The 17,794-nt window shown below is 46.6% G+C and overlaps 1 protein-coding gene across 3 annotated transcripts in view; it reads left to right on the top strand.

Moving 5' to 3' along the window:
• Positions 1-17,794, top strand: part of cdh8 (cadherin 8) — a 95,252-nt gene that overhangs the window by 54,873 nt on the left and 22,585 nt on the right. For all 3 annotated transcript variants that reach the window (XM_048263560.1, XM_048263558.1, XM_048263559.1), the window contains exon 4: positions 16,115-16,234. In XM_048263560.1, the coding sequence (XP_048119517.1) occupies positions 16,115-16,234 (120 nt within the window). The remainder of the gene's footprint in view (positions 1-16,114; positions 16,235-17,794) is intronic.

Genomic DNA, 17,794 nt, shown 5'->3' with positions numbered 1-17,794 from the left:
GTATCTGTTGTTCATTTGCATCCATTAAATAGAAATGAAAGTCATAGGGGTCAGAGGGATTTGAATGCAATATCTAGTGGCAATTGAAGGTAAAACGGATTGTATTTAAATGACACACATACTGTATACTGCTTCTACACGCTGCATCTCAGCAGTGTTATGCATCTTTGTCTGTAATGTGAGTGCTTGATGTGCTGCTTGACAGACAAATTTGCAGCAAGTGTCTGCTCGAGCAATGTTATTATGAGATTATCTCTCAGTCGGTGCACTATAAGCCCCTACAACACAACACACACACACACACACACACACACACACACACACACACACACACACACACACACACACACACACACACACACATACACTGTTTACCGTTTCCAGCTCCCCAGTCTAGCACTCCTCGTAGCTCCAGCATGGTCCAGTAATGGGTTCTGTCAGATGGACTGAGGCGGTGCACAGGGGGTTTGGGGGGCGTGGGTGGGCACAGGGGGTGTGGGGGTACCGGGCCCGTCACGCTGCGTGCAGCTGGACCTTAGTGGGGCCACATCTGCTGGCCAGCAGGCCTCGTGGTGCTCTCGGCCCAGAGACTCAGCTGGATGAAGGGTCAGAGGTCAGAGGTCAGAGAGCTGAACCTGAGCACTGCTGCTGCCAGAGTCAGTTGAGAGTGAAAGACAAGGGGGCCACTGGGAACTGCTGAGGCAAGCTGGGCCACTCTTTAAATAACCTGGCCATTTTCAATTCCTGGTTCACCTCTCCTCACCTTTAGTGTCGGTGTGTCGGTGTGTGTGTGTGTGTGTGTGTGTGTGTGTGTGTGTGTGTGTGTGTGTGTGTGTGTGTGTGTGTGTTAGCATCTTCGTTTAGGCACTCTATATGCATGGGCTGTGTGCTTGCATGGCTTTGATAAGTTCTCCAACACACAGCGACAATGTCACATTGAAATTGCATTTCCAAAGCTACAAACAAGGTACGATTGGATGACTATCCACAGCACTGTCTGCATTATACGGCTGGCTACATTTCATTTCATCGTCATCAACTGCGACAGACTGTGTTTGAATTGAGGGTTTGCTTATTAAGACATAACTAATTCAGCTGTGACTCTTTTTGGTTGCGACTGAAAATGGTCTTTAAAATGGACTCTCATTTCATGCATCTAAGCTCACAAGCTATCGTTCGTGAGGTGAGATTGATCGTGCCCCATTCCATTCGCCAGACTGTCTCTTAAATGAGCATACAAGTGTATCTTCTTTCCCTTGCTCCTGATGATTGTGAAAAGAGTGGCAAACACCTGTTTTAATCCATGTTCATTGATGTCTTATGATCTGTTGGTGTGCATTGGCAGTCTCTTAAGAGCTGTCGCTGGCTGTTATCTTTGTACTGAAATCATCACAAAGCTAACATCTGTATGCTTGCCATCTGCCAGAGAGTTTAGACACAGACTCACAACTCACAAACACACATTTATATACACATACGGGTACACTCAGTCTCTCTCTCTCTTTCCCTCTCTCTCTCTCTCTCTCTCTTTCAAACACACACACACAAACTAAGATTAAGAAATACACACATACAGAAACACATTTGATTGACAACCAATAAGCACATATGCACACACACACACACACACACACACACACACACAGACACAGAGAGTGAGAGAGAGAGAGAAAGAGAGAGAGAGACGCTCCCTGCCTCCGCATCCCTGAATTACGAGTTAGGAAGGGGCCTGTGTTATATGGGCTCGCTGTGGATACTGATTGCGGCGGGCTCAGAATGTGGCACCCTGAGGGCCTGGGCTGTGTCCCACATCATATATTTAAGCTGGGAAAGCCAAAGCTATGCATGATCACAGCTGTTTCCCGAGCTCTGCGGATGTGACAGGCTTTCGCCTGCCTTTGCCGAGTCTCCCCAGCTGGACTCAGGCCTGGCTAGATTCCTCTGTCTGTAATACCCTGGGCCTGTTGTCACCGAGGGGGTGTGGGGTTAGGCTAGGGGAGTTGGGGCTGGGGAACGTCTGTGTGTGTGTGTGTGTGTGTGTGTGTGTGTGTGTGTGTGAACGGAAAAGCCACAGGCTACCATGGTAATGAAGCTGTTACACATTTCTCTGCATGTCGTTGCCTCTGAGTCGGATGGCCAGGTCTGGGTTTGAGGTCTTAGATAAAATGGAGGACAGCAGACCCATAAAGGGGGAAAATATAACAAAAGAAAAGGATTTCATAAGACTGTTTTTCTTCTTCCTGCACCTGCTACCGCTTCTACCTGCTACCGCTACTACCTGCTACCGCTACCTGCTACCTGCTACCGCTACTACCTGCTACCTGCTACCGCTTCTACCTGCTACCGCTTCTACCTGCTACCGCTACTACCTGCTACCGCTTCTACCTGCTACCGCTTCTACCTGCCTGCTACCGCTTCTACCTGTACCTGCTACCGCTTCTACCTGCTACCGCTTCTTCCTGCTACCGCTTCTACCTGCTACCGCTTCTACCTGCACCTGCTACCGCTTCTACCTGCTACCGCTTCTACCTGCTACCGCTTCTACCTGCTACCTGCTACCGCTTCTACCTGCTACCGCTTCTACCTGCTACCGCTTCTACCTGCTACCTACCTGCTACCGCTTCTTCCTGCTACCGCTTCTACCTGTACCTGCTACCGCTTCTACCTGCTACCGCTTCTACCTGCTACCGCTTCTACCTGCTACCGCTTCTACCTGTACCTGCTACGCTGCTACCTGCTACGCTACTACCTGCTACCTGCTGCAGCTTCTACCTGCTACCGCTTCTGCCTGCTGCAGCTTCTGCCTGCCTGCTGCAGCTATTCCTGCTGCAGCTTCTGCCTGTACCTGCTACCGCTTCTGCCTGCTACCGCTTCTGCCTGCTACCTGCTACCGCTTCTACCTGCTACCGCTACTACCTGCTACCGCTTCTGCCTGCTACCGCTTCTGCCTGCTACCGCTTCTTCCTGCTGCAGCTTCTACCTGCTACGCTTCTACCTGCTGCAGCTTCTACCTGCTACCTGCTGCAGCTTCTACCTGCTACGCTTCTACCTGCTACCGCTTCTTCCTGCTGCAGCTTCTACCTGTACCTGCTACCGCTTCTACCTGCTACCGCTTCTACCTGCTACCGCTTCTACCTGCTACCGCTACTACCTGCTACCTGCTGCAGCTTCTGCCTGTACCTGGCTACGCTTCTACCTGCCTGCTACCTGCCTGCTACGCTGCTACCTGTACCTGCTACCGCTGCTACCTGCTACCGCTGCTACCTGCTACCGCTACTACCTGTACCTGCTACCGCTTCTACCTGTACCTGCTACCGCTTCTACCTGTACCTGCTACCGCTTCTACCTGTACCTGGCTACCGCTTCTACCTGTACCTGCTACCGCTTCTACCTGTACCTGGCTACCGCTTCTTCCTGTACCTGGCTACCGCTTCTACCTGCAGCCACAAAAAAGAAAATGGGTAAGACAGACAGATGGGATGGAGAAACAAAGTGATGAAAGAGAGAAGGGCATGAAAATGGCTGGAGGTAAGTTTCCTTGTGGCAGTGGCGGTGATGCAACCGCTGGCTGATGAGAGGGGAGTGTAAATAGAACAAGTCTGGCGCCTAATCGGGTCCTTGGTGACCATCAGGTAGTCATCCCGGTAATCTACTGATCCCTGCAGACAGTGGCAATCAAGGCGGAGGCGGACACCGTGACGATTATCCCGGCCTTTCATGTCAAGATGATGACATTGCTGAGTGATGACCATGAGGGGGGAGGTGGGGAGGGACGGGGCGCGGGTGATGGAGAGCAGGAGTGTGCGTGCGTGCGTGCAAAGCACAGAGCTCTGAATGAGCTATAGAGGATTGGTAGTCTTGGAAGAAGAGGAGGGGGAACAGTATGAGGTGCAGTGTTGAAGGAGGAGTGGACCATGGGGGTGGAGGAGGAGGAGGAGGAGAGGGGAGGGATAGGATGGAGATGGGGGCAGTGGGTGACTGCAGATGGAATGAGCTTTAAGGGAAGTGCAGGCTTTAGAAGACAGGGAGAGGAGGAGGGGAAAAAGGAGGATGGATGGGGTGCAATATCCAGAGTGGTGTGGACTGCACTTCAGTCTCAACTTCACACTTCAGCCCAAAACAAGTCCTCTCTCCCCCCGCCGGCTGCCTTTCTCCTCCCTGTCTGGATATTGACTGTATTTTTCAAATGGCTGACAGCAGAATGCACATAGGTTGTCAGGGACCACTTTGCAGTCTGTGGACACTGTGTAAACTCTGAAGGCATTCTCACTTTTCTCCTCCTCTGTAGTTGGTAAGAGCCGAGTTTATAGGCACTGCAAAGAATATCAAGACAAGCCAAACAGGAACTATTTGTGAACTTGATGTACTTGCATGAACAGTTAAGAACAAGGGGAGAACAAAGTCTCAAATCATGACACGGAAACAGGTGTTCACAATGCCCAAGCACAGCAGGAATACATCCAGCAAAGCAGATGAATTAGAGATGTGGACGAATGGAGGGTGATCTACTTGTGTTAGCATTCATCAGGCTAATATTTAATTGATCAGGAAAGAATGGGAAGAATGATGTTGCCCAAAGACCGATAGTTCCAATTGCACAAAAATGAATCAGGAGATCCTGCAGCAGGAACATGCAGGTTTCTCCCCCCAGTGCTAGAGTGTTCTAATTCACACTCCCGCGTTGGCAAAGCTTTATTTATATCAGATTTGATGCCAAGATGCCTCCTCACCGACGTTCCTCCGTTCAGTTCAGACTCACGCTCCTCGGCCTATTAATTATGCAGCAGCGGGGCTGTGGATATTTAATGTTGTGTCAGGGCTTTTTCTTTCGTCCCTTTTCTTGGCGAGCTTTATCTGCAACTGACTCGCTGGCTGTCTCTCTCACCTTTCTCTTTATTCTCTCCATTCTCTCTCTTTCTCTCTTTCTCGCTCCATTTCTCTCTTATCACTTTCTGTCGCTTTTCTTGGCAATATCTTTGTGAGTGTGTGTGTGTGTGTATTTCAGATGGCATGCATGTATATCACCTTGTGCCATGACTGTGAAAGGACTTTAATTCCAGGCAGTTTATCTTCTTCTTCTCTCGCTTCTTTGCTCACTCTCACACACACTTTGTGCTTTAATATTTGTCAAAAAGTTGTTGAATGATATATATATATATATATATATATATATATATATATATATATTAACAGCTGATAATGATATATAACAGTTAATATGATGAATTGCAAACATCTCTCATAATAATAATAATAATAATAATAATAATAATATACCATTATGTTATATTATGTTATTATATAATAAAATGGCTTTAATACTAATCACTCTCCATTGGTTGCAAGAGAGCTTGAGAAAGCCAAGAGGTGATGATGGTGGTGACAGCCAAGCAGATAGTTGGTATTCAGGGAGACAGCGGAGAGCTGGGAACATTGCACCATGATCAAGGGGGTTCATTTGTGGGCGAAGCAAGCGTCCAATCAAAGGCCAGATTGAAGAAGGCATTAAAAAAGTCCACGCAGCAAGGTCATTGGAGAAGCGGCGCAGATAAGAGTGGAGGGATCGTGTAGTAAATCTCCATAACGCCCCGCCGCTGAGATCCTCCAGGGGAAGGCCCCATTAAGCCGTGCTGGTCCGCTGTCCTGCTAACGTCCCCTAAATGCTGCTGAAACACCTTCACACTCCCCACCTCTGCGGGACACTGTTTATATTGATCCAGGGATACTGCGCGCTAAGCAAGGGAGAATATGCTTTTCTCTTCTTCCTTGGCCTCTGCAGGGCAATATCACCATCTCTTTCCAGTGCTCTCACTCCTCCATACACCCTGATGTAGAGTGTATGTATATTATCCTTATTGTTTTACATTAGAGGTGCATGTAGCATTTAGCACGTCTACCTCTACACAGTATTGATGTAGTCCAGTGTTGGTGCTTCAGAGCTAAGCCTTGTTAGCATGCACGTCTCATTCAGATTTTTTTTTTTTCCTCTTTGAGGGCCAAGTCAAGTGTCACGCATAGACTCTGTGTCTCTGAGGCATCCAACTGAGCAAGCTGGAGGCCTCCCCCCAAGGGCCTTTAATATGGAGCAGTGTGTGCCAAAGTGGGGGTGGGGGTGGGTGGGGTGGGCTGAGGTGGAGAGCTGGCTACAGAGAGCGGGAGGGGTTGAAGAGCGCCTCTCATCAGGGCCGGCGTGTAATTGGAGTGATCGCGATCGCCCGCGTGCTGCCGACACCCTTTGAAATGTCACCGCCTGATGCCAGCCGTTAAGGAGCCCTCGTGCAGGAGCGGAACATTTATCCTCTTTATTTCCTCCTATTCTCTGCCTTTGATCCATCCTTTGTTATTTTATGGCCATCTATGTGTGTGTATGTGTGTGTGTGTGTGTGTGTGTGTGTGTGTGTGTGTGTGTGTGTGTGTGTGTGTGTGTGTGTGTGTGTGTGTGTGTGTGTGTGTGCGTGTCTCTGTGTGTTTGTGTGTGAGAAAGAGAAAGAGAGAGAATGATACGAAGTGTGTGTGTGTCATAGAGAGAGAGAGAGAGAGAGAGAGAGAGTGTTCCGTCTGTGATGGATTGCTTGTCAGGAGGCACTAGAAGCCCTCTGTATGCCCGACTGATGCATTGAGTCACCAGTCACGTACGGCGTGTTTGGTCTTACCTTTCAGATTCTCTCAGGAAACGCATTAACCCTCGCCACACCAGGCCGTCCTTTGTCTGAATGTCCACACTGCAGTCCACCACAGCACCCTTGCTCACCCCCCCCCCCCCCCTCTCTTTCTTTCTCTTTCTCCTTGTCTAATAGCATATGTGGGAGATGGGCTCTGAGTAAAACAGTCTCCATCAGGTGTCATGTGTTTGTTGACCCTGATACAGTAGACCTCTCCTGGATAGAATAGCCCCAGAGACACGCACTATGGTGTGTGTATATATGTGGGTGGTGTGTGTGTGTGTGTGTGTGTGTGTGTGTGTGTGTGTGTGTGTGTGTGTAAGCACTATGGTGCTCGTCTTTATGGTCTCCCTCTGCTCAGTGATATCATCTATAACTGCCAGATCCTACACTCTGTGTAGCTATATACACTGGATTGAAGGGTTCCATCACACTTAGTAGAGGGATGGTGTGTGTGTGTGTGTTGAAGACTGTGTGGTGGGATGGGGGGGGGTAACCCGATTGAACCTCGATTGTTGACGACAACACACATCCACACACACACACACACACACACACACACACACACACACACACACATATATATATATACACACACACATATATATATACACACACACTGCCCCACCCTTTAGTGAACCCTGCCTGAGTGACTTTGTGGTGTGATCATTGCAATCACTCCAAAGTGTCACTTATCCCCCAGGGGGACCAGTGGAGAGTATGGATGGTTTGAGCCGGCCTGGTTTTACAGGCCACACCTCAAGTCAGGGACACCTCAGGGGTGCATTTTAATGCCATGTCGGATTTTCACTCATCTGTTCCATGTATTTAGAATACAGCTGAATACAGCTTTTTTAGTGTATGTTTCTTTTCTTGACACAACTGACACAACTACACAGACACACACACACACACACACACACACACACACACACTCTCTCTCTCTCTCTCTCTCTCTCTCTCTCTCTCTCTCTCTCTCTGCTCTCTCTCTCTTCTCTCTCTCTCTCTTCTATAGCTCTCTCTCTCTCTCTAATATCTATCTCTCTCTCACACACACACGCACACACACACCACCACCATTATCACCACTGTTGTCACTCATGCTCTCTAACTCCTCCGCGCTTGTAGATCTCTTTCCATCTTTCACTAATGGCCTTCACCCTCTAGGGACCCCCAGCCTCTTTCGCTGTGGTCATCCCCCCATCTTCCATCCTTGCCCCCCTCACCACCGCACACCTCTCTGCCTCCCGCTCCTGTGCCACCTCACCCATCGCAGCCTGCACCACGTCCTGCACAACACACCATGCTCCCCATCCGTACGCACACAACACTCTCAAGCATACAGGACACCACTAACAACACACCACACTCCCCCTCCGTACGCACACAACACTCTCAAGCATACAGGACACCACTAACAACACACCACACTCCCCCTCCGTACGCACACAACACTCTCAAGCATACAGGACACCACTAACAACACACCACACTCCCCCTCCGTACGCACACAACACTCTCAAGCATACAGGACACCACTAACAACACACCCTTAGCCCGCTCATTTGTGCACACCTAATTACATACCCTTTAACTTTATTTGCCTGTAAAACCCTCCCCACCTCGTAAAACCCATCCACAAAGAAAAAAAAAAGGACAACACACACACACACACACACACACACACACACACACACACACACACACACACACACACACATACACACACACACACACACACACACACACACACACACACACACACACACACACTCCTTAAGCGCTGGCTGTGCAGCAGAGGACGGCTGTGTTGACTGTCCCAATTGCTCTATTTGCTCATGACACTCTCTCTCTTCTCTCTCTCTCTCTCTCTCTCTCTCTCTCTCTCTCTCTCTCTCTCTCTCTCTCTCTCATTGTGCCAGGCCCCTGATCACACGAGTAGTTAACCATGAATGTGAATAACCAGATTATAAGGAGAACGATGGCAGTGACTGCCTTATTATTATTTACTGTCTCTCTCACACACACACACCAACCCCCATGAGGTCCCAGGGCAGCTAAATCTCACCTCATATCCCCAGATTAACAGCACAGAGGAGGCGCCCTTTTCAATTATTGGCCGGGTTGTAAATCAATTGCGAATTGAGCACCGGTTGGGAAAATGACACCCTCCTGAATGACGGCTCATACCTCTATATCCACAACTGCCCAGGTTTGCTTTTTTCTTTTTTTCTTTTTGGCGTAGCACGTGCAATAAACATCCGTCTGTGTGTGTCACTGGGTGTGTGTAACATGCTTTTGTTGTGTCAAGCCCGTAAATTAAGCCCCGATCAAACTGTCACTTAGGCGTCGCTGCCCCCACCACCACCACCACTTCCTGTTTGGAGCGGTACCACCACCACTTCCTGTTTGGAGGGGTACCACCACCACTTCCTGTTTGGAGCGGTACCCCCACCACTTCCTGTTTGGAGCGGTACCACCGGTGCCACCACCACTTCCGGTTTGGAGTGGTGCATTATGTTTGGCCATGATATTTGCCTGGCCTCTTGTGTGGTACATGGGCACTTTCATGTGCACCGAGTCAAGTGGCTGCCCAGTGGCCATGATGTTACCAACTAGGTCATGGCGAGATAACGTAAAAACCAGTTCAGGCTAATCAGCTATATGGGTCTTATGTCCCAATCTACCGGCCTGACTCTAAGAATATCGCCTGACCTTACCCCACTGAATCCGCAGGTGATTGGCCAGTGATTCATGGCGTTCGTCTGAAGCACCCATGGAAGGCTTGGCTCTGCCGCAGCCCAGTCCTCAGCATCTGATCACTAATGGAGCACATGGCAAAGCTGACCTAGAAAACCAAACAGGATGTGATGTCTTTTGTCAGCTTTCACTCACTGTGTCTAGCTTCAACACGAGACATATACTTCATCATCAGGAGGTATTCAGACACACAAAAGCCATTTGGAAAAGTGTTGTCCTACTTTCTATGACGGCTTTGTGCAACAGCTCAATTACTCTCTTTTTACTCCTTTTTCGGCCCCCTCCCTCTCTCCCTCTCTCCCTCTCTTTCATTCAGGAGGTTGCGTAATGACATAGTGATTACATGTAATGACATAGTAATTACAATTCAACAAAGCAATAGAGATACTCTGCTGCCAACTAGCTCTGTGAGTCATTTGTTTTCTCTTATTGATGAAAAATAAAAACACATTTAATTAGCTGAATGTACACGCAACAGACACAATCGAGTGCATAACCTTTTGCATGTCTGGGAATGATATCTGCTGATGAGACCTTGTATACATTGCAAAGCCATCAATTTGGACTAACTCGATGTGAACTCGATGTGCACTGTAACTCCTTCGCCACTCACAGCAAAGTCTAACCTAACGATCCTTCCAAAGAGAGGCAGAATTACTGTTAAGGTAACCAAGGTAACCAAAACAGCAATTCCATAGGCCAAAGGCCATCAATTGTATTCTGTGAACATATAGATGGAGACAGCAGACAAGACGTAGAGATGAATTGAGTGGGTCTATATGACGTAGAGATGAATTGAGTGGGTCTATATGACGTAGAGATGAATTGCGTGGGTCTATATATAGAGATGAATGGGTCTATATGATAGTGGGTCTAGAGATGAATGAATTATGTGGGTCTATATGATGTAGAGATGAATTGAGTGGGTCTATATGACGTAGAGATGAATTGAGTGGGTCTATATGACGTAGAGATGAATTGAGTGGGTCTATATGATGTAGAGATGAATTGAGTGGGTCTATATGGTCTATAGAGATGAATTGTGTGGGTCTATGATGTAGAGAGATGAATTGAGTGGGTCTATATGACGTAGAGATTAATTGCGTGGGTCTATATGATGTAGAGATGAATTGCGTGGGTCTATATGACGTGAGTGGGTCTATATGACGTAGCGATGAATTGTGTGGGTCTATGATGTAGAGATGAATTGAATGGGTCTATATGACGTAGAGATGAATTGAGTGGGTCTATATGACGTAGAGATGAATTGAGTGGGTCTATATGACGTAGAGATGAATTGCGTGGGTCTACATGACGTAGAGATGAATTGTGTGGGTCTAAATGACGTAGAGATTAATTGAGTGGGTCTATATGACGTAGAGATGAATTGCGTGGGTCTATATGACGTGAGTGGGTCTATATGACGTAGAGATGAATTGAGTGGGTCTATATGATGTAGAGATGAATTGACTGGGTCTATATGACGTAGAGATGAATTGAGTGGGTCTATATGACGTAGAGATGAATTGCGTGGGTCTATATGATGTAGAGATGAATTGCCTGGGTCTATATGACGTGAGTGGGTCTATATGACGTAGAGATGAATTGCGTGGGTCTATATGACGTAGAGATATATGAATACAGAGACAGCAGACAAGACGTGATAGGACCCTTTCAAGAGAGTTCCATTATCAGCCCAAATAGAACGTTCAAGCATTGTTTTTGTTTTTATTGTTGAAAGGGTCTATATGGCGTGCATGGGTCAGTGGGAGCTCAGTGTGCCTCACCTTACCTCTGTAGCCCGCAGTACAGTAAACAGCCATGTTCAGCATCGCTGTTGGAGAGGACGGTCCTTACATCAGACTGTGAAGTCAGGGCAGAGGAGAGCGGCTAGATCCTTAGTGGCCACAGTAGCCTTAGGCTAAAATCTCCTCCGCAGGCTCTCAATGTGTGTGTGTGTGTGTGTGTGTGTGTGTTGTGTGTGTTTCTCTCTGCATGTGTGTGCGTCTGTTTGTGTGTGTGTGTGTGTGTGTGTGTGTGTGTGTGTGTGTGTGTGTGTGTGTTAGTGTGAGAGTGTATGTGAATATGTTAGTGTGTTGTGTGGGGGTGTTAATGTTTATCTTGGTGTCTTTTTCTTCATGTGTACATTTGTGTACGTGTACGTGACTTAGAGGGTGGGCAGATACATTTAATCTGTTTGTGTATGCATGCATGCACGAGTGTTTGGGTGTTTTCTCTCTCTCTCTGTCTCTGTGTGCATGTGGACGTGACTTTGTGAATCAAACTCTCCTGGGCATTACTGCATCACTCACATCCCTATGCAAATATTGCACAGCAGCTCCTCTGTTTCAGCTTAGACATCCAGAAGCTGTGTGTGTGTGTGTGTGTGTGTGTGTGTGTGTATAGTGTACCTTCTCAGCCTGAGGTTATGGGCCAAGCTGCCCTAGGTATGGCTCCAGATCTCCCACTCGCCTGGCCGGCCTCGTGAATATCCATGAGCCCTGGCCAAGCCCTCGGGGAGCCACGTCAGGCTGAGGGCTCTCCCAAGGGTCCTCCTCCCCGCCAGTGGGGCCCAGCAGACAGGCTCAGACCCGCCGCTTCAAACCCCCTCCCGGTGCTGAGAGGAAGACAGAGAGGAGAGACAGAAAAGGCCCAGAAGGACTGGGGAGCTCTACCTGTTAGGGGGCCCAGATCTTCTCAACTAAAACCACACTGCTTCTGGGCTCATGTAGAGCCTAGCGATTGATTTCCCATAAATGTGTCAATGTGTGTGTGTGTGTGTGTGTGTGTGCGTGTGTGCGTGCGTGCGTGCGTGCGTGCGTGCAAGTGTTTGTGCGAGTGGGAGAGACAGAGAGTGTGGGTGTGTGGCTTGCTAGGTGGTTGCACTGCAGAAGGTAAAAAGAAGATAGAACAACAGCATGCTGAAGTACACTGTAGCTGAAAAATACAAAGATTAAACAACAGTGATTCTCTGAATTGAGTAGAGTTCTGTTATAACAATAAGACAAGTTATTTTATTTATTTTTTATTTATTTAGCACACATTAACATTAAATGGTGCAAGGAGGGAATGAAGCCCAATGGGCTTACAGATAGAATAAAATGATAAGAACCAGCAATTATGAGAACAAGAACAAGCTGGTTGCAGCTGAGTGGCTTTTTTTTTATTTGACTGACAATGAAGAAATATTCTGAGCTTCAAGTCATCCCTCAGTGTTGTGAGCTGTTATTTGCTGAGGTACCTTGTGTGTGCCACTCTGCCTGGCTGGCATTAACTTACTTGACATCTCTTTGATATCTATTTTTACTTCAGATTTGGGTTGTAATACATCATTTGTGTAGCACGTCTTAATCCTGGGGAATGTGAAATGTCAGGAGGGTGACATCTGGGTGAAGGAACAGATGATGCTGGGAGCATCGGCACTCGACAAATCTCGTTAGACAGGAGGTAGAACGGCGGCTTATCCCTCCGACCTCGAGTGTGTGTGCGCCGCAGTTTTGCACCCGTGTGTGTGTTTTTGGTGTTGTCATGAACAGGAGCATTATAGTGGATGCCGCATGCCCACTGGTTTCCCCTGTGGAGCCATCACCAACTAGAAGAGGGAGCAGATCATATTTCCCAAATGGAGTTAGTGTGAGTTTCTGTGCCCATCAGACTGCAGTCAGACAGGACAACCTCAGTCAGACAGGGGAGAATGGCCCAGAATGCTCGGAACAATATCTAGCAAGGGCAAGCTAATCTGCTCTGATTTGAAACAGTGCTGCCACTGGAAGGGCTTTCTAATCCCTCATTCGTCTCTCTGTCTCTGTCTCTGTCTCTGTCTCTCTCTCTCTCTCTCTCTCTCTCTCTCTCTCTCTCTCTCTCTATCTGTGTGTGTGTGTGTGTGTGTGTGTGCATACGCGTACCTGTATCTGTGCGTAGAGAGTTGGAGCTATTTCATGGTTCACTGATTCCACTGTTTTTTTATTCTATATTTTGGTGGGGGAGGGAGGCAGTCTCTTTTTAATTTCTGAAATCACATGCACCATTGCATAAGGTGTTCAACATTCATTGTAGATAGTCATGCATTTAATAATCAAAAGCTGACATGTCATCTGATGATAAATATGAAGAACTGATGAAGTCATTTCAACAGTTTTAACATCTGGCTGCCTTTCCGCTGAAATTAAACTTTCATTCATAACAGTAACGTGATTAAAAATCAAATATTATGCCCTGCAAAAGACCTATGGCAAATTAAGCAGCCCAGCCTCTATGCCTAGGACCATCACCAGCATACTTCCAGGAGACTTGTCTTGCCCTTCGCAACTGAGAGAGAAAGCAACCATCAGTGTTAATGCATGGTTCTCTCTTAGCTCTTACCTGGAGTCTTAAAGCAAGCATTGATGTCTTTATTGGGCTTTTATTGCTCCAAGGCATTTTGGAGTATAAATATATGGGCAATGGAGTGAAATAGTATGTTATTTTCCAAAGTGATAAATGGTTTGCTTTTCATCTTAATGTGAATCAGTGGTGGGCTGATTTAATAGTGTCCTAAGACTGTCTCTAGGGCTCCCAGACTTACCTTACTATTTATTGGTGTGATATTTGGCATTCATAGAGATAAAATCCCAAATAAATATGTGTACCCCTTCGTAAAAGAAATACACTTGCGGATGCACCACTGAATGTAACATTCAGGAAGCTCTGTGAACCAAAACTAGCCATTAATACATGGAATTCATTACAGGCATATTTACATTAATTCAGTTCTAGTAATTAGTATAGCAGAAAAGACTGGTATGTATGAGTAACGAGTTGGAATAATGGGCGGATGGACTGAATGGTCTGTGATTCTTATTTGTTTATTTTTGTTGTTTTCTTTTCTCATTTGAATAGCTGTCTCTTTTAAGGACACACAATTAAGTATGCTAATGTATGTATTGGCACACCTGTGGCCTCTTGTTGGTTCAGTTCTGAAGTGCAGCCATTGGAGGCAGGGGGCTATAGTAAGGCGTGTTTGCTTTTGCTTTAGACTGCAGCTAGATGCGCTGTTGAAAGACATTTCTCAGAGGCCCACTTTGGATTCATTCAGTCTGAAATAATTGTTTCACCATGCTAAGCCTGTTTCTAGTGTGTAGAGTGGAGATGTGTGCATGTGTGCACGCGTGTGCTACGAGTGTTTGTGTCACTAGAGTGTCTGTGTGCATGTCTTTGGATTGTTAGAGAGAGAAGAGGAAAAGGTTGGAAAGTGCATCACACACTAACACACAACCAAGAAGACGTCTGTCTTCAGACCAGCACTGACAGATCAAGGTCAATGTCACTGAGCAGTCAAAAGACGGTATCCGGGAACTTGCCTCTCCACCCCACACAACAGCACTGAGATAGTAGAACAGTAGTGCAACATGTTGCAATCATCACGTCGTACAAATCAGAGCGCGATGGTTCGCCCCTCAGTAAACAAGCAGCTCTCTCCATCAACTCCATTCTTCATGAAACATGTTGTGCTTCCCTCTCTCTCTCTCCCCACCCACTCTTTGACAGCTGGAGGAACCTGTGGCGGGGGGAACCGTTTCGACCCTCCTCTTTAGAGCTCTTAACCGCGATGTTCCCGCTGAGACGAGAAAGCCGTGCAAAACAATTACATTACCAGCGAGCACTGCCAAAACATTGATTAGCTTTAGTGCTCTCTCTTTCGCGTTGTCCTGTTTTCCCATCTTGTAAACCGGATTCATGAAGACAGGGTTGTAAACTCTAATCTTGATTAAAGTGTCTCTTTTCCCTCGCCGTGCTGTTTGTTTCTGCTTAGAGGTTATTGTAATGAGCGCAGAGAACTGAAAGCTGAGGTTTTACCCTTGTCATGGATGAGACTTCAAAAAGTCTGTTTTCAGATGACAGCAGGCGCAGTTGTGTGCACTGCTCTCTTCATGCATACTCCCCCTTCAAAATAAAATAGTAAAGAGCGGAAATTCTCAGCTTACAGTACTGTACCTACAGACAGAATTTCCCCTCTCTCTTTTAACAATCATGTGAAATAATGGTACATGTTGAAAGCCATACATCTCACCTATCACTGTCACCAACTGCAGTTACATCACTGCAAGACTGTTTGTCGAGCTATGGGTATATACATTTTTGATGGCTAGTTGATTACAGTATACCAAGACTAAAAAGAATGTCTTCCTATACAGACATCTCTGAAGGCTGACATGTCAATCAACATGGTTTGTCAGTGTTTGCCTCTGTTATGTTAATTCCAGCACAGATGTACGGTAACACAGATTAAGCAGCAGTTTGTGTGCGACTGGGCAGAGAAACAAATCCAGCTGTTGACTGAAAGCAGCTGCTGGTTTCAAAACATGACTTGTCCCAAAATATAGCCCTTCCAGAACTAATGACTCAGTGTATAGTATATCAGTGGTGCTTGTTAGTCTTGTATTGCTGTGCTTAGTGTAAATGAGTCTGTCTGTAGCTCTTACTCTTGCTGATGCTGCATTGGGATTCTTGTTTCATTCTGACTGTGTAAAAACTGCACTGCCTCTAAGCTATTATTCTTGACTAAGCTATTATTATTAAGCTATTATGACTTGACAATAGTCTCACCTACTGTAGATGTGGCATGAACATTGCAGGTAAAAGTAGCCTGCTAGTGAGTGGCAAGAGGTGTGATGGCATTATTTTGCTCATGTTCTTCAATTCTCTCCCGACAGGAACCTCGGTCACTAAGGTAACGGCGACAGACGCGGACGACCCGGTGTACGGAAACAGTGCCAGGCTGGTCTACAGTATCCTGCAGGGGCAGCCTTATTTCTCTATTGACCCCAACACCGGTGAGTGGGTTGCCTTAGAAACAATCTCTCACTTGCAGTCCAGACAGATACTTTACCGACCCCGGCACCACTCAACACAGAGAAAGTGATTAATTATTAATACACATCGTTTTTGTCCTCGTCTACCCACTTTATCTCTCTCTCTTGCTTTCTCTTACTTCCCTTTCCCTCCCCCTTTCCATTGTACCATCCCTCTCTCTCTCTCTCTCTCTCTCCCTCTCTCTCTCTCCCCTCTCTCTCTCTCTCCCTCTCTCTCTGGCCCATACACCGTCATTAGCACAGGGGAGAAGCTAGTGAATGATGATTCACGCTATTCAGCATCTGTATAAAATATATAGTCCCATCATGTCAGCAGAGGTCCTGAGAAGAGCACATGTTAATTAGAACTTCTGCACAGTCAAGACAAGGGAAAAAAAGAAAAACATTGCATATGTCTGTAATTATACTGACAGGGACGTCTGTAATTATACTGACAGGGACGTCTGTAATTATGCTGACAGGGACGTCTGTAATTATGCTGACAGGGACGTCTGTAATTATACTGACAGGGACGTCTGTAATTATACTGACAGGGACGTCTGTAATTATACTGACAGGGACGTCTGTAATTATACTGACAGGGACGTCTGTAATTATACTGACAGGGACGTCACACCTTCAACCTTGACATTGTTTTTGTTGTTGTTTTTTTTCCTGATTGCACTGTCAGCCGACTTGTGAGCAGTGACTGTAAGCAACATGATTACATAATGGTGAAATTACATTAATAAGCAATGGGATGGAAATGAACAGCTCATAAATTGGGGAGAAAAAATAACAACAGACAATAAACAAGTCGGCGTCTTTCCCGAAATTGTATGTGCATATTGTATGAATGCCATTCGTATTTACATATAGCGTCTGGCAACACTCTGTGGGGCCCCACGCATTTCATTTGCACCTGGTCATCTGAGCAGCGAAATGCAAATAGTGTGGAGAGAAAGCATGAACTGAGGTTTCCCATGATTACCAGGAGCAGATGCAGATGTGTTTGTCTAGTGAGCCAGATGTTTTAATGAATGCAGTGTTTCTCTAGTGAGCCAGATGTTTTAATGAATGTTAATGAAAAATAAAAGGTGATGGGAAAACAACCATTACAATCCATTTGACACATCCCGCGCTATGTTGCAAAGGAGACTCATTTGACACATCCCGCGCTATGTTGCAAAGGAGACTCTTTTGACACATCCCACGCTATGTTGCAAAGGAGACTCTTTTGACACATCCCACGCTATGTTGCAAAGGAGACTCATTTGGCACATCCCGCGCTATGTTGCAAAGGAGACTCATTTGGCACATCCCGCGCTATGTTGCAAAGGAGACTCTTTTGACACATCCCGCGCTATGTTGCAAAGGAGACTCTTTTGACACATCCCGCGCTATGTTGCAAAGGAGACTCTTTTGACACATCCCGCGCTATGTTGCAAAGGAGACTCTTTTGACACATCCCGCGCTATGTTGCAAAGGAGACTCATTTGATGAATAAGTAAACACCATGCTCCAGTTCATCACTTAGTTAAT

The sequence above is a fragment of the Alosa alosa genome, chromosome 14 (genome assembly GCF_017589495.1).
Source record: "Alosa alosa isolate M-15738 ecotype Scorff River chromosome 14, AALO_Geno_1.1, whole genome shotgun sequence".
Taxonomy (NCBI): domain Eukaryota; kingdom Metazoa; phylum Chordata; class Actinopteri; order Clupeiformes; family Clupeidae; genus Alosa; species Alosa alosa.
Note: the sequence above shows the minus strand (reverse complement) of the source record. Positions and strands in the feature narration are given on the sequence as shown.